Source organism: Mustelus asterias, chromosome 1 (genome assembly GCF_964213995.1).
Source record: "Mustelus asterias chromosome 1, sMusAst1.hap1.1, whole genome shotgun sequence".
Classification (NCBI taxonomy): Eukaryota; Metazoa; Chordata; class Chondrichthyes; order Carcharhiniformes; family Triakidae; genus Mustelus; species Mustelus asterias.
Window position 1 is genome coordinate 197,220,945 of NC_135801.1, and position 25,965 is coordinate 197,246,909.

Here is a 25,965-nt window from a genome sequence, read left to right on the forward strand (position 1 = left end):
GTCCAACAGGTTTATTTGGTAGCAAAAGCCACGCAAGCTTTCGGAGCTGCAAGCCCCTTCTTCAGGTGAGTGGGAATTCTGTTCACAAACGGAGCATATAAAGACACAAACTCAATTTACATGAATAATGGTTGGAATGCGAATACTTACAACTAATCAAGTCTTTAAGAAACAAAACAATGTGAGTGGAGAGAGCATCAAGACAGGCTAAAAAGATGTGTATTGTCTCCAGACAAGACAGCCAGTGAAACTCTGTGGGGGTTACAAATAGTGTGACATGAACCCAATATCCCGGTCGAGGCCGTCCTCGTGTGTGCGGAACTTGGCTATCAGTTTCTGCTCAGCGACTCTGCGCCGTCGTGTGTCGCGAAGGCCGCCTTGGAGAACGCTTACCCGAATATCAGAGGCCGAATGACCGTGACCGCTGAAGTGCTCCCCAACAGGAAGAGAACAGTCTTGCCTGGTGATTGTCGAGCGGTGTTCATTCATCCGTTGTCGCAGCGTCTGCATGGTTTCCCCAATGTACCATGCCTCGGGACATCCTTTCTTGCAGCGTATCAGGTAGACAACGTTGGCCGAATTGCAAGAGTATGTACCGTGTACCTGGTGGATGGTGTTCTCACGTGAGATGATGGCATCTGTGTCGATGATCCGGCACGGCCTCAACCGGGATATTGGGTTCATGTCCCACTATTTGTAACCCCCACAGAGTTTCACTGGCTGTCTTGTCTGGAGACAATACACATCTTTTTAGCCTGTCTTGATGCTCTCTCCACTCATGCTGTTTTATTTCTTAAAGACTTGATTAGTTGTAAGTATTCGCATTCCAACCATTATTCATGTAAATTGAGTTTGTGTCTTTATATGCTCTGTTTGTGAACAGAATTCCCACTCACCTGAAGGGGCTTGCAGCTCCGAAAGCTTGTGTGGCTTTTGCTACCAAATAAACCTGTTGGACTTTAACCTGGTGTTGTTAAACTTCTTACTGTGACATTGGTGCCAATGTGGACAATAACATCTGCCTGTTTACCCTCCCATTTCAGGATGCCCTGTACCCGCTCAGAGACATTCCGGACCCTGGCATCAGGGAGGCAATACACCATCCTAGAGTCTCATTCGCAGCCGTGGAAATGCCCGTTTGCGCCCCTGACTATCGTGTCTCCTACTACTATCACTCGCTTGGACTTTGCCCGACCCTGCTCTACAGCAGAACCAGTTTGGCTGCTGCTGGTATTTTCGCCCTGAGAATCCATGAAAGAAATTTTAAAAATATAGATCAGGATTGAGATGGGAAAATGGATTCTGTACCACAGAAAAATCTATAAATCACGCAACATTAGCGGACATTTGGTCTCCCAATTCATGGTCCCAATACCTCCCAACTGCAAGACTGAACAGCAAAGGTATTTCAAATTTGATGGGGAGAGGTTAGAAAACATTTTGCACAGTGAGCAGCGAGAGTGCAGTTGGTCATGGAGGGATCGGAGCCCACGAGAGATAATCTAGCTGATTTACTAACTACTTGTAGACATTTGCTAGATCAATGTGCTCCACTTACACTAATACTGTGACAGGGTATATGAATTAGGACTGGCAAACTACAAAACTAAGGCCAACAAACCATTTCCAGTGATTGAGGGTATGGACTGAGGAGACTTAGATAGAAGTGCAAATGATTTTGGACAGAGAGTAGCAGAAATGTTTATTGACACAGACTCTGAAGGGCCCACTGGAGTTGGTGACTTCAGAGTGGGTTCGAAAGGTGGGCAAAGCAAAGGAATGTGGAACCACTGCTAACACATGCGATTTGGATTACTGTGGAAGATAAACACTAACACTGATGGTCCTTTTCCATTCTTGTAATTTGTGTGGAATTCTTAGCAACAGTACTCACCCACACAGATGTAGTGACTCCTTGTTGCTGCGATTCCTCGGGCAAACACTGCCTCTGCTGGGAATAGGAAAAGAAAGGGAAAATTGCAATTCTTCTCCATCAGGATTTATGGACAGGAATGAGTCACTATGACTGACAAAGCTGCCCCATTTGGGTTACTACATCTCCAACCTACTCAGTGAATGTAAACATTTCACCAGTTCAAAACCATTCCACCTAAACTTCAAACACCACCACTCTGAATGAGAATACTGAGTAAGAACTACAACTAAAGGCAGAAAAGATGGACTGGCATTTTGAGAGCACCATTCATACATCCCAGTAGTGGTGGGAGAGGTATGGTGTGTGTGTGCGTGTGGGCAGCGATAAGGGAACACTTCACTGTTTAGGTATAGTACTGAGGGAACAGTGCAGTGTGAGAGGGGTATTATTGAGGGAACAGTGCACTATCAGATAGATAGTGTTGTGCGAACACTGCACCAATCCCTGCCAGGATGTTCAGAGTGGGAGGATTCAGCAATAGTAAAGCTGTTGAATGTCAAGGGGTTGGGGGGCAGGGGGGGGTGGCGGTGGTTAGATCTTCCCGTGTTGGAGATGATCATTGCCTGCTGCTTATGCTCCTTTCCACCTCATAGGCAAAACCTGAACAGTGCCAAGGTCCTGCTGCATTCAGACACAGGCCGCATCTGCTCAGAGAAACATCGGCCAGCACACAGGATCTTCAACACCCAGCTCAGAGATAGCACCTCCAGAGTGCAGTTCTCCGTCCACACTCCCCCCCCATCAGAGCAGCTCTCCCACAATATTCCCTCCATCAGAGCACCTCTTGGGCGGCACAGTAGCACAGTGGTTAGCACTGCTGCTTCACAGCTCCAGGGACCTGGGTTCGATTCCCGGCTTGGGTCACTGTCTGTGTGGAGTTTGCACATTCTCCTCGTGTCTGCGTGGGTTTCCTCCGGGTACTCCGGTTTCCTCCCACAGTCCAAAGATGTGCGGGTTAGGTTGATTGGCCATGCTAAATTGCCCTTAGTGTCCTGGGATGCATAGGTTAGAGGGATTAGCGGGTAAATATGTAGGGATATGGGGATAGGGCCTGGGTGGGATTGTGGTCGGTGCAGACTCGATGGGCTGAATGGCCTCTTTCTGTGCTGCAGGGTTTCTATGGTTCTATGATTCTCTGTCAACACTCCTCACCCCACCCCCGTCAGAGCAGCTCTCCCTCAATACTCCCTCCATCAGAGCAGCACTCCCTCAATACTCGCTCCACAGTGCAGTCTTCCCTCAATACTCCCTCCATCAGAGCAGCTCTCCCTCAATACTCCCTTCCCCCTGCAGCACTCCCTCAATACTCCCTCCATCAGAGCAGCACTCCCTCAATACTCGCTCCACAGTGCAGTCTTCCCTCAATACTCCCCTCTGTCAGAGCGGCTTTCCCTCACTACTCCCCTGTCCGCAGTACAGTATTCGTTCAATACTCCCCCCCCCTCCCCATCGGAGCATCTCTCCCTCAATACTATCTCCACAGTGCAGCACTCTCTCAATACTCCCTCCACACTGCAGCTCTCCCTCACTACTCGCCTTAAATCCATAGAAATGTTACAGCATAAAAGGAGACCATTTGGCCCATCTTTCCATGCTGACCCAGAGACACCCAAGTACTCTCTCTAAACCCATCTTCCTGCACCCGACCCACAGCTCTGCAAATGACAGCACTTGAGGTGTAGATCCAGGTACTTTTTAAATTTGTTTAGGCTCTCTGCCTCCACCATCAACTGAGGCAGCGAATTCCAGCCACCCACCCACCCTCTGCCGAAAAATGTTTTTCCTCATGTCCTCTCTAACCTTTCTGCCCTCCATGTACTGACCGTTCTACAGGGTAGTATTTCCCTTTTATTCCCCCTCTATCAGGACGGCATTCCCCCAGCACTGCCCCTCAAACTGAACAGCCCTTCTTCTCTACTGTCCTCTGACAGGACAACCCTCCATCAGTCCTATGTCTTCAACAGAGCAGCCCTCCATCAATTCTGATCTACTGGCAGTGCAGCGCTCGCTCAGTGCTGCACTTGGAGCCTAGATTACGTGCTAAAGTTTCCATAGTGAGGACTGAAGCCAGAACCTTCTGTCTCCGAGTTGAAAGCTCTACCTAGGCCACAGCTGAGACATTGACGGGGTCAGCGATTTCAAGACTAGAACCACAGGGGGAGTGTTTTCACTTTATCTCAACACTCAGTGGGTCAAAATTAAAAGTGCTGTGGCCAAGAGGCTTTCTCCAGTGCTGTGAGACAACTGTATCACTGCATCAGCAATACTGTTAATAAAATCTTCCAGAACTTTTTCATTGATACCTGTTGGTGCTTCAGGGGTATCCATAGCGTGCCAATACACCATGATGGAGCCATCCGATTCATACATCTGTAAAGACACAAAGAGTAAGTGTGCTGGAAACAGTTACATATCCACTTCATTAACTAGTAGATTGTCACGGACCAATCCAGGAACAAAAATGCAAGATCACAGTCGCGGTGATCAGAATCATCGACTGACAGTAACTCATTATATTGGATGGCAACTTCAAGATCACTGAAGCACTGATTGCAAGCGAAATGGAATATATAAAAGCGGAGAAGTTTCAGGGTCTTGGTGAGATCACATCTGGAATACTGTGTACAGTTTTGGTCTCCTTATTTTAAAAAAAAATCACCATTTTAGAAGTAGTTCAGAGGAGGTTCACTCAACTCATTTTTGGAATAACAGGTTTGTCTTATGAAGAAAGGTTGAACAGATTGATATCCATTGGAGTTTAGAAGAATGAGAGGTGATCTTATTGAAAAGTACAAGATCCTGAAGGAATTCGATAGGTTTACTCAGAGGATGTTTCTCTTGTGGGGGACACTCAGATAGAGGACATTGTTGAAGAATAAGAGGTCTCCATTTTAAGACAGAGATGAGGGGGATGTTTTTATCAGAGTGTCATTATGGAATTTGCTGCCCTGGCAGGTAGCGAAGGCTGCGGCAGTACATTTATTCAGGGCTGAGTTAGATTTTTGATAGACAAGATAGTCAGGGATATTGGGGGAAGACAGGAAAGTGGAGCTGAGACCAGAAGCACATCAGCCATGGTCTTACTGAATGGTGGAGCAGGCTTGAAGGGCAGAATGGCCTACTCCTGCTTCTGAGTCCTATATCCTATAAGGAAGAAAATATCATGGCTAAATTAAGGGGGCAATAATTTTTGGAAACAACGAAATGGCTACTCCTCAAATTCTTCAACCCCTCCTCACTAATCACTCTCCTGACCAGAGCCTAATCTCACTGCTCCACGTAGCACACACAATAACCCTTCCACCTCTCTCCTCGTCCCATTTAACACACATCATCTTTTGCCAAATAGATGCAGTGTAGATATGAGCTGATTAAACTACATTGTGTTGAAGATTATTGACTGATATTCAGTTTTGCAGTCTCACAAACTGCAAGTCCTTTAATTATGTTGACAGCCTCAAAAACAAGCTAAAGGGATATTTTCTTCATCATAATGGTTTCATTTGCAAGCACCTCAGTGTATAACTGCAACAACAACAAATATTTATTCAGCACCTGTAACGGAATCAAACATTCCAAGGCACTGAATAGGAACTATGACACCGAGCTGTATAAGGAGATATTAGGTCAGATCACCAAAACCTTGGACAAAGGTAGAACAAAGAAGAAAAAGAACAAAGAACAGTACAGCACAGGAAACAGACCCTTCGGCCCTCCAAGCCTGTGCCGCTCATTGGTCCAACTAGACCATTCGTTTGTATCGGTTTTAAGGTGTGTCTTAGTGGAAGAGAACAATGTAGAGAGGTGTAATGAAGGAATTCCAGAGCTTAGAGCCTCAGCAATTGAAGGCACAGTCACCAATGGAGGAGCGATAAAATCAGGGCCACATGAGAGGCTCAAGTTAAAGGAGTATAGTTATTTTGCAGCGTTATGGAGCTAGAGTAGATTACAGAAGGAAGAGGGATTTGAAAACAAGGATGGAAATTTGAAAATGAGAATACATTGCAGAGATACTTGGTTGTGGATTCAGATTTACTCCAGCTCCAACCCTTCTCCTCCATTACCTGAATACCTTTCTGTGACGCCAGTACCAGGAGAATTCGAGAAGGCAAGACACACCATGAGGCCTGGAGAAAGGCAGAAGGGAACATATTCAGCAATGCTTTGTAGTTCAGCATCTAACTTTTCACAATGTGAGAGACATCGCAGCTGGGTAAACATCACTGGCTTCAAACACTCCTGCTCAGCTGCAACATAGGTTAGAACAGTAAGAAGTCTCACAACACCAGGTTAAAGTCCAACAAGTTTATTTGGTAGCAAATACCATAAGCTTTCGGAGCGCTGCCCCTTCGTCAGATGGAGTGAAAATCTGTTCTCCAACAGTGCACAGAGACACAACATCAAGTTACAGAATACTAATTAGAATGCAAATCTCTACAGCCAGCCAGGTCTTAAAGGTACAGATAATGTGGGTGGAGGTAACATTAAACACAGGTTAAAGAGATGTGTATTGTCTCCAGACAGAACAGCTAGTGAAATTCTGCAAGTCCAGGAGGCAAGCTGTGGGGGTTACTGATAATGTGACATAAATCCAACATCCCGGTTTAGGCCGTCCTCATGTGTGCGGAACTTGGCTATCAGTTTCTGCTCAGCGACTCTGCGCTGTCGTGTGTCGTGAAGGCCGCCTTGGAGAACGCTTACCTTTCATCAAGTCCGCACCGCCCTGTAACCCCACATATTTACCCTGCTAATCCCCTGACACTCAGGGTCAATTTAGTGGCCAATCAACCTAATCCACATATCTTTGGACTGTGGGAGGAAACCAGAGCACCCGGTAAAAACCCACACAGACATGGGGAGAATGTGCAAACTCCACACAGACAGTGACCCAAGGCCAGAATTGAACCCGGGTCCCTGGCACTGTGAGGCAGCTGTGCTAACCACTGTGCCACCCACAATACAAAGTAAAGCTCCCTCTACACTTTCCCTAAATAAATAAATATTCTAAAACTGCATAAAGATTGGCTTTAGTGCTATTCTTCATAACGTGCATGCTAGAATTAACAAACCACGTGACATTATGACCAGACATCAGTGTTAGGTTTGTTAGAGAATTTAAAGACTGACAAATCCCCAGGGCCTGATGGAATCTATCCAAGGCTGCTCAGGGAGACGAGAGATGAAATCGCTGGGCCTCTGCCGCAAATCTTTGTCTCATCACTGGACGCAGGTGAGGTCCCAGAGGGTTGGAGGATAGCTAATGTGGTCCCGTTATTTAAGAAGGGTGGGAAGGATAACCCGGGTAATTATAGGCCGGTGAGCTTGACGTCCGTGGTGGGGAAGTTGTTGGAGAAGATTCTTAGAGATAGGATGTACGCGCATTTAGAAAGGAATAAACTCATTAACGATAGTCAGCATGGTTTTGTGAGAGGGAGGTCATGCCTCACTAACCTGGTGGAGTTTTTTGAAGAAGTGACCAGAATGGTTGACGAGGGAAGGGCCGTGGATGTCGTCTATATGGACTTTAGTAAAGCGTTTGACAAAGTCCCTCATGGTAGGCTGGTGAAAAAGGTTGGATCTCATGGGATAAAGGGGGAGGTGGCTAGATGGGTGGAGAACTGGCTTGGTCACAGAAGACAGAGGGTGGTAGTGGAATGGTCTTTTTCCGGCTGGAGGCCTGTGACTAGTGGTGTTCCGCAGGGCTCTGTATTGGGACCTCTGCTGTTTGTGATTTATATAAACGATCTGGAAGAAGGTGTAACTGGGGTGATCAGTAAGTTTGCGGACGACACAAAATTGGCAAGACTTGCAGATAGTGAGGAGCATTGTCAGAAGCTACAGAAGGATATAGATAGGCTGGAAATTTGGGCAAAGAAATGGCAGATGGAGTTCAATCCTGATAAATGTGAAGTGATGCATTTTGGTAGAACTAATGTAGGGAGGAGCTATACGATAAATGGTAGAACCATAAGGGGTGTAGATACGCAGAGGGACCTGGGTGTGCAAGTCCACAGATCCTTGAAGGTGACGTCACAGGTGGAGAAGGTGGTGAAGAAGGCATATGGCATGCTTGCCTTTATAGGACGGGGCATAGAGTATAAAAGTTGGGGTCTGATGTTGCAGATGTATAGAACGTTGGTTCAGCCGCATTTGGAATACTGCGTCCAGTTCTGGTCGCCACACTACCAGAAGGACGTGGAGGCTTTGGAGAGAGTACAGAGGAGGTTTACCAGGATGTTGCCTGGTATGGAGGGGCTTAGTTATGAGGAGAGATTGGGTAAACTGGGATTGTTCTCCCTGGAAAGACGGAGGATGAGGGGAGGCTTAATAGAGGTGTATAAAATTATGAAAGGCATAGATAGGGTGAACGGTGGGAAGCTTTTCCCCAGGTCGGTGGTGACGTTCACGAGGGGTCGTAGGGTCAAGGTGAAGGGGGGGAGGTTTAACACAGATATCAGAAGGACATATTTTACACAGAGGGTGGTGGGGGCCTGGAATGCGCTGCCAGGCAAGGTGGTAGAGGTGGACACACTGGGAACATTTAAGACTTATCTAGACAGCCATATGAACGGAGTGGGAATGGAGGGATACAAAAGAATGGTCTAGTTTGGACCAGGGAGCAGCACGGGCTTGGAGGGCCGAAGGGCCTGTTCCTGTGCTGTATTGTTCTTATCATTGCAGGTGCTATAAGAGTCATAGAGTTTTACAACACAGAAAGAGACCCTTCAGCCCATCATGTCTGTGGCAGACATCAAACACCTATCTATTCTAATCCCAATTTCCAACACTTGGTCCATAGGTTTGTATGCGATGACGTTTCAAGTGCTCATTCATAAAATTTCATAGAATCATATAGTCCAGAAGGAGGCCATTTGGCCCATGGAGTCTGCACTGACCACAATCCCACCCATGCCCTATCCCCATAACCCCATACATTTGCCCTAGCTAGTCCCCCGACAGGAAGGGGCAATTTAGCAATCCGCCTAACCCGCACATCTTTGGACTGGGAGGAAACCGGAGCACCTGGAGGAAACCCACACAGACATGGGGAGAATGTGCAAACTCCACACAGACAGTGACCCGAGGCTGGGAATCAAACCCGGGTCCTTGGCGCTGTGAGGCAGCAGTGCTAACCACTGTGCCGCCCCTGTCTATATCATTCAAATGCTTCTTAAACATTGTGAGGGTTCCTGCCTCTATCACGCTTTAGGCAGTCAGTTCTAGATTCCCACCACCCTCTAGATGAAGAGATGTTTCCTCAAATCCCCTCTAAATCTCCTGCTCCTTACCTTAAATCTATGCCCCTGGTTATTGATCATTCTACTGTGGGGTAAGTTTCTTCCTATCTATTTTCCTCATAATTACGTACACCTCAATCAGGTCCCCCCTCAGCCCTCTCTGCTCGAGGGAAAACAAGCCCAGCCTAACCACATAGCTGAAATGCTCCAGCCCAGGCAACATCCTGGTAAATCTCCTCTTCATATCCTTCCTATAGTGTGCTGACTAGAACTGCACACAGTGCTCTAGCTATGGCCTAACAGGCATTTTATACAGCTCCATCATCACCTCCCTGCTCTTATAGTCAGTGCATCAGCTAATAAAGGCAAGTATCCAATTTGCCTTCTTAACCACCTTATCTACCTGTCCTGCCATCTTCAGGGATCTTTGGACATGCACCCCAAGGTCCATCTGGTCCTCTGTACTTCCTAGCATCTGATTGTTCATTGTGTATTCCCTTGCCTTGTTAGTCCTCCCAAAATGCATCACCTCTCACTTTCAGGGTTAAATTTCATTTTGCCACTGTTCTGTCCATCTGACCAGCCCGTCTATATCATTCTGTAATCTAAGCTTTCCACCTCACTATTCACCACACCACCAATTTTCACGTCATCTGTGAACTTACTGATCATACCCCCCCACTACATTCCCATCTAGATCACTAATGTACACTACAAACAGCAAGGGATCCCTGCGGTACACCACTGGACACAGGCTTCCAGCCACAAAACAACCTCCAACCATCACCCTCTGCCCCCTGCCACTAAGCCAATTTTGGATCCAATTTACCAAATTGACATGTATTCCGTGGGCTTTCATTTTCTTGATCAGTTTCCCATGCGGCAGTTTGTCAAAAGTCTTACTGAAGTCCAGGTAGGCTACATCAAATGCACTGCCCTCATCCACACACTTAGTCACCTCTTCAAAAACTTCAATCAAATTTGTTGGGCTCTCCCTGACAAAGCCATGCTGACTATCCTTGATTAATCCTTGCCTCCCGAGTGAAGATTAATTCTGTCCCTCAGAATTTTTTCGAATAATTTCCCTACCAACGGTGTTAGATTCACAGTTCTATGATTCACTGTTTTTTTTCTCTACTTCCATTCTTGAATAATAGTTCCACATTAGCTGTCCTCCAGTCCTCTGGCAACAACCTGTGATGTGGAGATGCCGGCGTTGGACTGGGGTAAACACAGTAAGAAGTTTAACAACACCAGGTTAAAGCCCAACAGGTTTATTTGGTAGCAAAAGCCACTAGCTTTCGGAGCCTTAAGCTCCTTCTTCAGGTGATACTCACCTGAAATACTCACCTGAAGAAGGAGCTTAAGGCTCCGAAAGCTTGTGTGGCTTTTGCTACCAAATAAACCTGTTGGACTTTAACCTGGTGTTGTTAAACTTCTTACTGTAACAACCTGTGGCCAGAGAGGATTTGAAAATTAGTGTCAGAGCCCCTGCAATCTCCCCCCTCGCCTCACACAGCAGTTTAAGATACATTTCATCTGGGCCTGGGGATTTATCCAATTTTAAGGCCACTAAAGCCATTAACACATCCTCTCTCCCAGTGTTAATTTGTTCAATTACATCACAGACCACCTCCCTGCTTTCTATACCTAGATCATCCTTCCTCATTGTGAATGCTGATGCAAAATACTCATTTAATTCCTCACCTATGTCTTTCGGCTCCACACACAGATTGCCACTTTGGTCCCTAATGGACCCTACTCTTTCCGGGTTTACTCTCTTGTCCTTAATATACTAAGAAAACACCTTGGGGTTTGCCTTGATTTTTCCCCCCAGTGTTTTTAATGCCTCCTCTTCGCTCTCCGAATTTCTTTTCTAAGTAGCACCCCCCTCCCCCTGCACTTTCTGTACACCTCTCGGGCATTCACTGCTTTGAGCCCCCTGAATCTGCCCTTAGCCTCCCATTTTTCCCTGATCCGGTGCTGTATGTATATTCCTTGGCATCCAGATTCTCTTTTGGTTCCACATATTGGCAATGTACTCTCTCTATCTCCTTTCTGAATGCCAAAAGTGTCAAGATCAAGGGTGAAGGGGGCACAGTGCTTCACCTGGGTGGTGCTGAGATACATGGAAGAAGTGAGTTCACGTCATCAAGCTGCCACTGTGGAGACCGAGAAGCTTCAGTTAGCCCTTAGCCCAGCCAACGTTTGGAGGACGAGGGGACATTTGAGCAATGGAAGCAGCGAGTCAATACCTGCATGATTAAAGAAGTGCCATGTACCATGCCTCCCTCCTTGGACTGCAGCTGCCGATGAGAGAGGTTGAGGCCGTCCGTGGAAGCACTAACCATGTTCACCACGCTGCCATGGATGACAGCGAAGTAGGTGAGGTTCTTATCAGTGATGGGCAGGATGCTGAGGTTGTTGTAGAAGGCTGAAGCACTGCTCTTAATCTGAATGCTCTTCTCCCTCTTGTACATACTGCAACAACAAACACACAATCTTCGTTAGGTTAAAACATACTTTCAAAGATGTAAATTGGACAAGGAAGCTATTAGGTTCATCTTATGACAACCAGCTTACCCACAACCCTGTCTAGACACACACTGAAAATGTGATCTAATCCCATCCACCCACATCGTCTCACTCTCTCTCTCTAAGAGTGGGTCAGTGTCAGTCTCTCTCTCTCTGTGAGTGGGTCAGTGTCAGTCTCTCTCTCTGTGAGTGGGTCAGTGTCAGTCTCTCTCTCTGTGAGTGGGTCAGTGTCAGTCTCTCTCTCTGTGAGTGGGTCAGTGTCAGTCTCTCTCTGAGTGGGTCAGTGTCTCTCGCTCTCTGTGAGTGGGTCAGTGTCTCTCTCTGTGAGTGGGTCAGTGTCACTTTCTCTCTGTGAGTGGGTCAGTGTCAGTCTCTCTCTGTGGGGCAGTGTCAGTATGTGTGTGTGGGGGAGTGTCAGTGTCTCTCTCTCTGTGAGTGGGTCAGTGTCAGTCTCTCTCTGTGAGTGGGTCAGTGTCAGTCTCTCTCTCTGTGAGTGGGTCAGTGTAAGTCTCTCTCTGTGGGGCAGGTCAGTATGTGTGTGTGGGGGAGTGTCAGTGTCTCTCTCTCTCTCTGTGAGTGGGTCAGTGTCAGTCTCTCTCTCTCTGTGAGTGGGTCAGTGTCAGTCTCTCTCTCTCTGTGAGTGGGTCAGTGACATAGAAATCATAGAAATCATAGAAACCCTACAGTGCAGAAGGAGGCCATTCGGCCCATCGAGTCTGCACCGACCACAATCCCACCCAGGCCCTACCCCCACATATTTTACCCGCTAATCCCTCTACCCTACACATCCCAGGACTCTAAGGGGCAATTTTTTAACCTGGCCAATCAACCTAACCCGCACATCTTTGGACTGTGGGAGGAAACCGGAGCACCCGGAGGAAACCCACGCAGACACGAGGAGAATGTGCAAACTCCACACAGACAGTGACCCGAGCCGGGAATCGAACCCGGGACCCTGGAGCTGTGAAGCAGCAGTGCTAACCACTGTGCTACCGTGCCGCCCTGCCGTGTCAGTCTCTCTCTCTGTGAGTGGGTCAGTGTCAGTCTCTCTCTGTGGGGCAGTGTCAGTATGCGTGAGTGGGTCAGTGTCAGTCTCTCTCTCTCTCTGTGAGTGGGTCAGTGTCAGTCTCTCTCTGTGAGTGGGTCAGTGTAAGTCTCTCTCTGTGTGGCAGTGTCAGTATGTGTGTGTGGGGGAGTGTCAGTCTCTCTCTCTCTCTCTGTGAGTGGGTCAGTGTCAGTCTCTCTCTCTCTCTCTGTGAGTGGGTCAGTGTCAGTCTCTCTCTCTCTCTGTGAGTGGGTCAGTGTCAGTCTCTCTCTGCGAGTGGGTCAGTGTAAGTCTCTCTCTGTGTGGCAGTGTCAGTATGTGTGTGTGGGGGAGTGTCAGTCTCTCTCTCTCTCTCTGTGAGTGGGTCAGTGTCAGTCTCTCTCTCTCTCTCTGTGAGTGGGTCAGTGTCAGTCTCTCTCTCTCTCTGTGAGTGGGTCAGTGTCAGTCTCTCTCTCTGTGAGTGGGTCAGTGTAAGTCTCTCTCTGTGGGGCAGTGTCAGTATGTGTGTGTGGGAGAGTGTCAGTCTCTCTCTCTCTCTCTGTGAGTGGGTCAGTGTCAGTCTCTCTCTCTCTCTCTGAGTGGGTCAGTCAGTCTCTCTCTCTCTCTGTGAGTGGGTCAGTGTCAGTCTCTCTCTCTCTGTGACTGGGTCAGTCTCAGTCTCTCTCTCTGTGAGTGGGTCAGTCTCAGTCTCTCTCTCTCTGTGACTGGGTCAGTCTCAGTCTCTCTCTGTGTGAGTGGGTCAGTCTCAGTCTCTCTCTCTCTGTGACTGGGTCAGTGTCAGTCTCTCTCTCTCTGTGAGTGGGTCAGTGTCAGTCTCTCTCTCTGTGAGTGGGGCAGTGTCAGTATGTGTGTGTGGGGTAGTGTCAGTATGTGTGTGTGGGGTAGTGTCAGTCTAGCTCTCTGTCTCTGTGAGTGTGTCAGTCAGTCTCTCTCTCTGTGAGTGGGTCAGTGTCAGTATGTGTGTGTGGGGTAGTGTCAGTCTCTCTCTCTCTCTCTCTGTGAGTGTGTCAGTCAGTCTCTCTCTCTCTCTCTCTCTGTGAGTGGGTCAGTGTCAGTCAGTCAGTCTCTCTCTCTGTGAGTGTGTCAGTCAGTCTCTCTCTCTCTCTGTGAGTGGGTCAGTGTCAGTCTCTCTCTCTCTCTCTGTGAGTGGGTCAGTGTCTCTCTCTCTCTCTGTGAGTGTGTCAGTCAGTCTCTCTCTCTGTGAGTGGGTCAGTGTCTCTCTCTCTCTCTGTGAGTGGGTCAGTGTCAGTCTCTCTCTCTCTCTGTGAGTGGGTCAGTGTCAGTCTCTCTCTCTCTCTGTGAGTGGGTCAGTGTCAGTCAGTCAGTCTCTCTCTCTGTGAGTGTGTCAGTCAGTCTCTCTCTCTCTCTGTGAGTGGGTCAGTGTCAGTCTCTCTCTCTCTCTCTGTGAGTGTGTCAGTCAGTCTCTCTCTCTCTCTGTGAGTGGGTCAGTGTCAGTCACTCTCTCTCTGTGAGTGGGTCAGTGTCAGTCAGTCAGTCTCTCTCTCTGTGAGTGGGTCAGTGTCAGTCACTCTCTCTCTGTGAGTGGGTCAGTGTCAGTCACTCTCTCTCTGTGAGTGGGTCAGTGTCAGTCAGTCAGTCTCTCTCTCTGTGAGTGGGTCAGTGTCAGTCTCCCTCTCTCTCTCTCTGTGAGTGGGTCAGTGTCAGTCACTCTCTCTCTGTGAGTGGGTCAGTGTCAGTCAGTCAGTCTCTCTCTCTGTGAGTGGGTCAGTGTCAGTCTCCCTCTCTCTCTCTCTGTGAGTGGGTCAGTGTCAGTCACTCTCTCTCTGTGAGTGGGTCAGTGTCAGGCTCTCTCTCTCTGTGAGTGGGTCAGTGTCAGTCACTCTCTCTCTGTGAGTGGGTCAGTGTCAGTCTCTCTCTCTCTGTGAGTGGGTCAGTGTCAGTCACTCTCTCTCTGTGAGTGGGTCAGTGTCAGTCTCTCTCTCACTCTCTGTGAGTGTGTCAGTCAGTCTCTCTCTCTCTCTCTCTGTGAGTGGGTCAGTGTCAGTCTCTCTCTCTCTGTGAGTGGGTCAGTGTCAGTCTCTCTCTCTCTCTGTGAGTGGGTCAGTGTCAGTCACTCTCTCTCTGTGAGTGGGTCAGTGTCAGTCTCTCTCTCACTCTCTGTGAGTGTGTCAGTCAGTCTCTCTCTCTCGCTCTCTCTGAGTGGGTCAGTGTCAGTCTCTCTCTCTCTGTGAGTGGGTCAGTGTCAGTCTCTCTCTCTCTCTGAGAGTGGGTCAGTGTCAGTCTCTCTCTCTGTGGGGCAGTGTCAGTATGTGTGTGTGGGGTAGTGTCAGTGTGTGTGTGTCAGTCACTCTGACCTGTTCCTGTTGTTGATCTCTCCCTCTCTCGGGGCAGTTTGCCCTCTCACTCTCTCTCTGTGTCCCGGGATGGGTTGATTCACTCTGCGGTGTCCAGTCTCTGTGTGTGTCAGGCTGCTCCGGACGCTAGGCCGCGGTAACCATGGGGACGGGAGCGGGGGGCGGGGCATGTTGCCGGGAAACGGAGCGAGTCCCGGAGCAGCAACAGCCGGAGAGAGGGTAAGAGACAGAGTTCTACACAAATATATATAAATATATCATAAATATACACAGAGACAGGGTTATACACAAATATATATAAATATATCATATAAATATACACAGAGACAGAGTTCTACACAAATATATATAAATATACACAGAGACAGAGTTATACACAAATATATATAAATATATCATATAAATATACACAGAGACAGAGTTATACACAAATATATATAAATATATCATATAAATATACACAGAGACAGAGTTATACACAAATATATATAAATATATCATATAAATATACACAGAGACAGAGTTATACACAAATATATATAAATATATCATATAAATATACACAGAGACAGAGTTATACACAAATATATATAAATATATCATATAAATATACACAGAGACAGAGTTCTACACAAATATATATAAATATATCATAAATATACACAGAGACAGAGTTCTACACAAATATATATAAATATACACAGAGACAGAGTTATACACAAATATATATAAATATATCATATAAATATACACAGAGACAGAGTTCTACACAAATATATATAAATATATCATAAATATACACAGAGACAGAGTTCTACACAAATATATATAAATATATCATAAATATACACAGAGACAGAGTTCTACACAAATATATATAAATATATCATAAATATACACAGAGACAGAGTTCTACACAAATATATATAAATATATCATATAAATATACACAGAGACAGAGTTCTACACAAATATATATAAATATATCATAAATATACACAGAGACAGAGTTCTACACAAATATATATAAATATATCATAAATATACACAGAGACAGAGTTCTACACAAATATATATAAATATATCATAAATATACACAGAGACAGAGTTCTACACAAATATATATAAATATATCATAAATATACACAGAGACAGAGTTCTACACAAATATATATAAATATATCATAAATATACACAGAGACAGAGTTCTACACAAATATATATAAATATATCATAAATATACACAGAGACAGAGTTCTACACAAATATATATAAATATATCATAAATATACACAGAGACATAGTTATACACAAATATATATAAATATATCATAAATATACACAGAGACAGAGTTCTACACAAATATATATAAATATATCATAAATATACACAGAGACAGAGTTCTACACAAATATATATAAATATATCATAAATATACACAGAGACAGAGTTCTACACAAATATATATAAATATATCATAAATATACACAGAGACAGAGTTCTACACAAATATATATAAATATATCAGAAATATACACAGAGACAGAGTTATACACACATATATATAAATATATCATAAATATACACAGAGACATAGTTATAGACACATATATATAAATATATCATAAATATACACAGAGACAGAGTTCTACACAAATATATATAAATATATCATAAATATACACAGAGACAGAGTTCTACACAAATATATATAAATATATCATAAATATACACAGAGACAGAGTTCTACCCAAATATATATAAATATATCATAAATATACACAGAGACAGAGTTCTACACAAATATATATAAATATATCATAAATATACACAGAGACAGAGTTCTACACAAATATATATAAATATATCATAAATATACACAGAGACAGAGTTCTACACAAATATATATAAATATATCATAAATATACACAGAGACAGAGTTATACACAAATATATATAAATATATCATATAAATATACACAGAGACAGAGTTATACACAAATATATATAAATATATCATATAAATATACACAGAGACAGAGTTATAGACAAATATATATAAATATATCATATAAATATACACAGAGACAGAGTTATACACAAATATATATAAATATATCATAAATATACACAGAGACAGAGTTATACACAAATATATATAAATATATCATATAAATATACACAGAGACAGAGTTATACACAAATATATATAAATATATCATATAAATATACACAGAGACAGAGTTATAGACAAATATATATAAATATACACAGAGACAGAGTTATACACAAATATATATAAATATATCATATAAATATACACAGAGACAGAGTTATACACAAATATATATAAATATATCATATAAATATACACAGAGACAGAGTTATACACAAATATATATAAATATATCATAAATATACACAGAGACAGAGTTATAGACAAATATATATAAATATATCATATAAATATACACAGAGACAGAGTTATACACAAATATATATAAATATATCATAAATATACACAGAGACAGAGTTATACACACATATATATAAATATACACAGAGACAGAGTTATACACAAATATATATAAATATATCATATAAATATACACAGAGACAGAGTTATAGACAAATATATATAAATATATCATATAAATATACACAGAGACAGAGTTATACACAAATATATATAAATATATCATAAATATACACAGAGACAGAGTTATAGACAAATATATATAAATATATCATATAAATATACACAGAGACAGAGTTATAGACAAATATATATAAATATATCATAAATATACACAGAGACTGAGTTATAGACAAATATATATAAATATATCATAAATATACACAGAGACAGAGTTATAGACAAATATATATAAATATATCATATAAATATACATAGAGACAGAGTTATACACAAATATATATAAATATATCATATAAATATACACAGAGACAGAGTTATACACAAATATATATAAATATATCATATAAATATACACAGAGACAGAGTTATACACAAATATATATAAATATATCATATAAATATATACAGAGACAGAGGTATACACAAATATATATAAATATATCATAAATATACACAGAGACAGAGTTATACACAAATATATATAAATATATCATATAAATATACACAGAGACAGAGTTATACACAAATATATATAAATATATCATATAAATATACACAGAGACAGAGTTATACACAAATATATATAAATATATCATAAATATACACAGAGACTGAGTTATAGACAAATATATATAAATATATCATATAAATATACACAGAGACAGAGTTATAGACAAATATATATAAATATATCATATAAATATACACAGAGACAGAGTTATACACAAATATATATAAATATATCATATAAATATACAGAGAGACAGAGTTATACACAAATATATATAAATATATCATATAAATATACAGAGACAGAGTTATACACAACTATATATAAATATACACAGAGACAGAGTTATACACAAATATATATAAATATACACAGAGACAGAGTTATACACAAATATATATAAATATATCATATAAATATACACAGACAGAGTTATACACAAATATATATAAATATACACAGAGACAGAGTTATACACAAATATATATAAATATATCATATAAATATACACAGAGACAGAGTTATACACAAATATATATAAATATATCATAAATATACACAGAGACTGAGTTATAGACAAATATATATAAATATATCATATAAATATACACAGAGACAGAGTTATAGACAAATATATATAAATATATCATATAAATATACACAGAGACAGAGTTATAGACAAATATATATAAATATATCATATAAATATACACAGAGACAGAGTTATACACAAATATATATAAATATATCATATAAATATACAGAGACAGAGTTATACACAACTATATATAAATATACACAGAGACAGAGTTATACACAAATATATATAAATATACACAGAGACAGAGTTATACACAAATATATATAAATATATCATATAAATATACACAGACAGAGTTATAGACAAATATATATAAATATATCATATAAATATACACAGAGACAGAGTTATACACAACTATATATAAATATATCATATAAATATACACAGAGACAGAGTTATAGACAAATATATATAAATATATCATATAAATATACACAGAGACAGAGTTATAGACAAATATATATAAATATATCATATAAATATACACAGAGACAGAGTTATACACAAATATATATAAATATATCATATAAATATACACAGAGACAGAGTTATAGACAAATATATATAAATATATCAAAGATACACAGAGACAGAGTTATACACAAATATATATAAATATATCAGATAAATATGCACAGAGACAGAGTTATACACAAATATATATAAATATATCATATAAATATACACAGAGACAGAGTTATAGACAAATATATATAAATATATCATATAAATATACACAGAGACAGAGTTATACACAACTATATATAAATATACACAGAGACAGAGTTATACACAAATATATATAAATATACACAGAGACAGAGTTACACACAAATATATATAAATATATCATATAAATATACACAGACAGAGTTATACACAAATATATATAAATATATCATATAAATATACACAGAGACAGAGTTATACACAACTATATATAAATATATCATATAAATATACACAGAGACAGAGTTATAGACAAATATATATAAATATATCATATAAATATACACAGAGACAGAGTTATAGACAAATATATATAAATATATCACATAAATATACACAGAGACAGAGTTATACACAAATATATATAAATATATCATATAAATATACACAGAGACAGAGTGAAAGACAAATATATATAAATATATCAAAGATACACAGAGACAGAGTTATACACAAATATATATAAATATATCAGATAAATATGCACAGAGACAGAGTTATACACAAATATATATAAATATATCATATAAATATACACAGAGACAGAGTTATACACAAATATATATAAATATACACAGAGACAGAGTTATACACAAATATATATAAATATATCATATAAATATACACAGAGACAGAGTTATACACAAATATATATAAATATGCACAGAGACAGAGTTATACACAAATATATATAAATATATCATATAAATATACACAGAGACAGAGTTATACACAAATATATATAAATATATCATAAATATACACAGAGACAGAGTTATACACACATATATATAAATATATCATATAAATATACACAGAGACAGAGTTATACACAAATATATATAAATATATCATATAAATATACACAGAGACAGAGTTATACACAAATATATATAAATATATCATAAATATACACAGAGACAGAGTTATACACACATATATATAAATATATCATATAAGTATACACAGAGACAGAGTTATAGACAAATATATATAAATATATCATATAAATATACACAGAGACAGAGTTATAGACAAATATATATAAATATATCAAAGATACACAGAGACAGAGTTATACACAAATATATATAAATATATCGGATAAATATGCACAGAGACAGAGTTATACACAACTATATATAAATATATCATATAAATATACACAGAGACAGAGTTATAGACAAATATATATAAATATATCAAAGATACACAGAGACAGAGTTATACACAAATATATATAAATATATCAGATAAATATGCACAGAGACAGAGTTATACACAAATATATATAAATATATCATAAATATACACAGAGACAGAGTTATACACAAATATATATAAATATATCATAAATATACACAGAGACAGAGTTATACACAAATATATATAAATATATCATATAAATATACACAGAGACAGAGTTATACACAAATATATATAAATATATCATAAATATACACAGAGACAGAGTTATACACAAATATATATAAATATATCATATAAATATACGCAGAGACAGTTATACACAAATATATAAAAATATATCATATAAATATACACAGAGACAGAGTTATACACAAATATATATAAATATATCATATAAATATACACAGAGACAGAGTTATACACAAATATATAGAAATATATCATAAATATACACAGAGACAGAATTATACACAAATATATATAAATATATCATATAAATATGAACAGAGAGAGTTATACACAAATATATATAAATATATATAAATATACACAGAGACAGAGTTATACACAAATATATATAAATATACACAGAGACAGAGTTATACACAAATATATATAAATATATCATATAAATATACACAGAGACAGAGTTATACACAAATATATATAAATATATCATATAAATACACACAGAGACAGAGTTATACACAAATATATATAAATATATCATATAAATGTACGCAGAGACAGTTATACACAAATATATAAAAATATATCATATAAATATACACAGAGACAGAGTTATACACAAATATATATAAATATATCATATAAATATACACAGAGACAGAGTTATACACAAATATATATAAATATATCATATAAATATACACAGAGACAGAATTATACACAAATATATATAAATATATCATATAAATATAAACAGAGAGAGTTATACACAAATATATATAAATATATATAAATATTCACAGAGACAGAGTTATACACAAATATATATAAATATATCATATAAATATACACAGAGACAGAGTTATACACAAATATATATAAATATACACAGAGACAGAGTTATACACAAGTATATATAAGTATACACAGAGACCGAGTTATACACAAATATATATAAATATATCATATAAATATACACAGAGACAGAGTTATACACAACTATATATAAATATACACAGAGACCGAGTTATACACAAATATATATAAATATATCATATAAATATACACAGAGACAGAGTTATACACAAATATATATAAATATATCATATAAATATACACAGAGACAGAGTTATACACAAATATATATAAATATATCATATAAATATACACAGAGACAGAGTTATACACAAATATATATAAATATATCATATAAATATACAGAGACAGAGTTATACACAAATATATATAAATATATCATATAAATATACACAGACAGAGTTATAGACAACTATATATAAATATATCATATAAATATACACAGAGACAGAGTTATACACAAATATATATAAATATATCATATAAATATACACAGAGACAGTTATACACAAATATATATAAATATATCATATACATATACACAGAGACAGAGTTATACACAAATATATATAAATATATCATATAGATATACACAGAGACAGAGTTATAGACAAATATATATAAATATATCATAAATATACACAGATACAGAGTTATACACAAATATATATAAATATATCATGTAAATATACACAGAGACAGGGTTATACACAAATATATATAAATATATCATATAAATATACACAGAGACAGAGTTATTCACAAATATCTATAAATATACACAGAGACAGAGTTATACACAAATATATATAAATATATCATATAAATATACACAGAGACAGGGTTATACACAAATATATATAAATATATCATGTAAACATACACAGAGACAGGGTTATACACAAATATATATAAATATACACAGAGACCGAGTTATACACAAATATATATAAATATGCACAGAGACAGAGTTATACACAAATATATATAAATATATCATGTAAATATACACAGAGACAGGGTTATACACAAATATATATAAATATATCATATAAATATACACAGAGACAGAGTTATACACATATATATAAATATATATAAATATACACAGAGACAGAGTTATACACAAATATATATAAATATATCATATAAATATACACAGAGACAGAGTTATACACAAATATATATAAATATATCATATAAATATACACAGAGACAGAGTTATACACAAATATATATAAATATATCATATAAATATACACAGAGACAGAGTTATAGACAAATATATATAAATATATCAAAGATACACAGAGACAGAGTTATACACAAATATATATAAATATATCATATAAATATACACAGACAGAGTTATACACAAATATATATAAATATATCATATAAATATACACAGAGACAGAGTTATACACAACTATATATAAATATATCATATAAATATACACAGAGACAGAGTTATAGACAAATATATATAAATATATCATATAAATATACACAGAGACAGAGTTATAGACAAATATATATAAATATATCACATAAATATACACAGAGACAGAGTTATACACAAATATATATAAATATATCATATAAATATACACAGAGACAGAGTTATAGACAAATATATATAAATATATCAAAGATACACAGAGACAGAGTTATACACAAATATATATAAATATATCAGATAAATATGCACAGAGACAGAGTTATACACAAATATATATAAATATATCATATAAATATACACAGAGACAGAGTTATACACAAATATATATAAATATACACAGAGACAGAGTTATACACAAATATATATAAATATATCATATAAATATACACAGAGACAGAGTTATACACAAATATATATAAATATGCACAGAGACAGAGTTATACACAAATATATATAAATATATCATATAAATATACACAGAGACAGAGTTATACACAAATATATATAAATATATCATAAATATACACAGAGACAGAGGTATACACACATATATATAAATATATCATATAAATATACACAGAGACAGAGTTATACACAAATATATATAAATATATCATATAAATATACACAGAGACAGAGTTATACACAAATATATATAAATATATCATAAATATACACAGAGACAGAGTTATACACACATATATATAAATATATCATATAAGTATACACAGAGACAGAGTTATAGACAAATATATATAAATATATCATATAAATATACACAGAGACAGAGTTATAGACAAATATATATAAATATATCAAAGATACACAGAGACAGAGTTATACACAAATATATATAAATATATCGGATAAATATGCACAGAGACAGAGTTATACACAACTATATATAAATATATCATATAAATATACACAGAGACAGAGTTATAGACAAATATATATAAATATATCAAAGATACACAGAGACAGAGTTATACACAAATATATATAAATATATCAGATAAATATGCACAGAGACAGAGTTATACACAAATATATATAAATATATCATAAATATACACAGAGACAGAGTTATACACAAATATATATAAATATATCATAAATATACACAGAGACAGAGTTATACACAAATATATATAAATATATCATATAAATATACACAGAGACAGAGTTATACACAAATATATATAAATATATCATAAATATACACAGAGACAGAGTTATACACAAATATATATAAATATATCATAAATATACACAGAGACAGAGTTATACACAAATATATATAAATATATCATAAATATACACAGAGACAGAGTTATACACAAATATATATAAATATATCATATAAATATACACAGAGACAGGGTTATAAACAAATATATAGAAATATATCGTATAAATATACACAGAGACAGAGTTATACACAAATATATATAAATATATCATATAAATATACGCAGAGACAGTTATACACAAATATATAAAAATATATCATATAAATATACACAGAGACAGAGTTATACACAAATATATATAAATATATCATATAAATATACACAGAGACAGAGTTATACACAAATATATATAAATATATCATATAAATATACACAGAGACAGAATTATACACAAATATATATAAATATATCATATAAATATGAACAGAGAGAGTTATACACAAATATATATAAATATATATAAATATACACAGAGACAGAGTTATACACAAATATATATAAATATACACAGAGACAGAGTTATACACAAATATATATAAATATATCATATAAATACACACAGAGACAGAGTTATACACAAATATATATAAATATATCATATAAATGTACGCAGAGACAGTTATACACAAATATATAAAAATATATCATATAAATATACACAGAGACAGAGTTATACACAAATATATATAAATATATCATATAAATATACACAGAGACAGAGTTATACACAAATATATATAAATATATCATATAAATATACACAGAGACAGAATTATACACAAATATATATAAATATATCATATAAATATAAACAGAGAGAGTTATACACAAATATATATAAATATATATAAATATTCACAGAGACAGAGTTATACACAAATATATATAAATATATCATATAAATATACACAGAGACAGAGTTATACACAAATATATATAAATATACACAGAGACAGAGTTATACACAAGTATATATAAGTATACACAGAGACCGAGTTATACACAAATATATATAAATATATCATATAAATATACACAGAGACAGAGTTATACACAACTATATATAAGTATACACAGAGACCGAGTTATACACAAATATATATAAATATATCATATAAATATACACAGAGACAGAGTTATACACAAATATATATAAATATATCATATAAATATACACAGAGACAGAGTTATACACAAATATATATAAATATATCATGTAAATATACACAGAGACAGAGTTATACACAAATATATATAAATATATCATATAAATATACAGAGACAGAGTTATACACAAATATATATAAATATATCATATAAATATACACAGACAGAGTTATAGACAACTATATATAAATATATCATATAAATATACACAGAGACAGAGTTATACACAAATATAT

The 25,965-nt window shown here is 37.1% G+C and overlaps 1 protein-coding gene across 4 annotated transcripts in view; it reads right to left on the bottom strand.

The window, feature by feature from the left end:
- Nucleotides 1-25,965, bottom strand: part of wdr54 (WD repeat domain 54) — a 71,121-nt gene that overhangs the window by 29,724 nt on the left and 15,432 nt on the right. The window contains exons 2-6 of one of the 4 annotated variants that reach the window (XM_078224774.1): nt 15,070-15,303; nt 11,430-11,655; nt 6,001-6,063; nt 4,240-4,306; nt 1,895-1,951 (exon numbers count right to left, since the gene is read on the bottom strand). In XM_078224774.1, the coding sequence (XP_078080900.1) occupies nt 1,895-1,951; nt 4,240-4,306; nt 6,001-6,063; nt 11,430-11,655; nt 15,070-15,239 (583 nt within the window). In that variant the 5' untranslated portion in view covers nt 15,240-15,303. Of the gene's footprint in view, nt 1-1,894; nt 1,952-4,239; nt 4,307-6,000; nt 6,064-11,429; nt 11,656-15,069; nt 15,304-25,965 lie in introns of those variants that run through there. The other 3 variants (XM_078224805.1, XM_078224795.1, XM_078224783.1) reach the window with 3 other exon arrangements.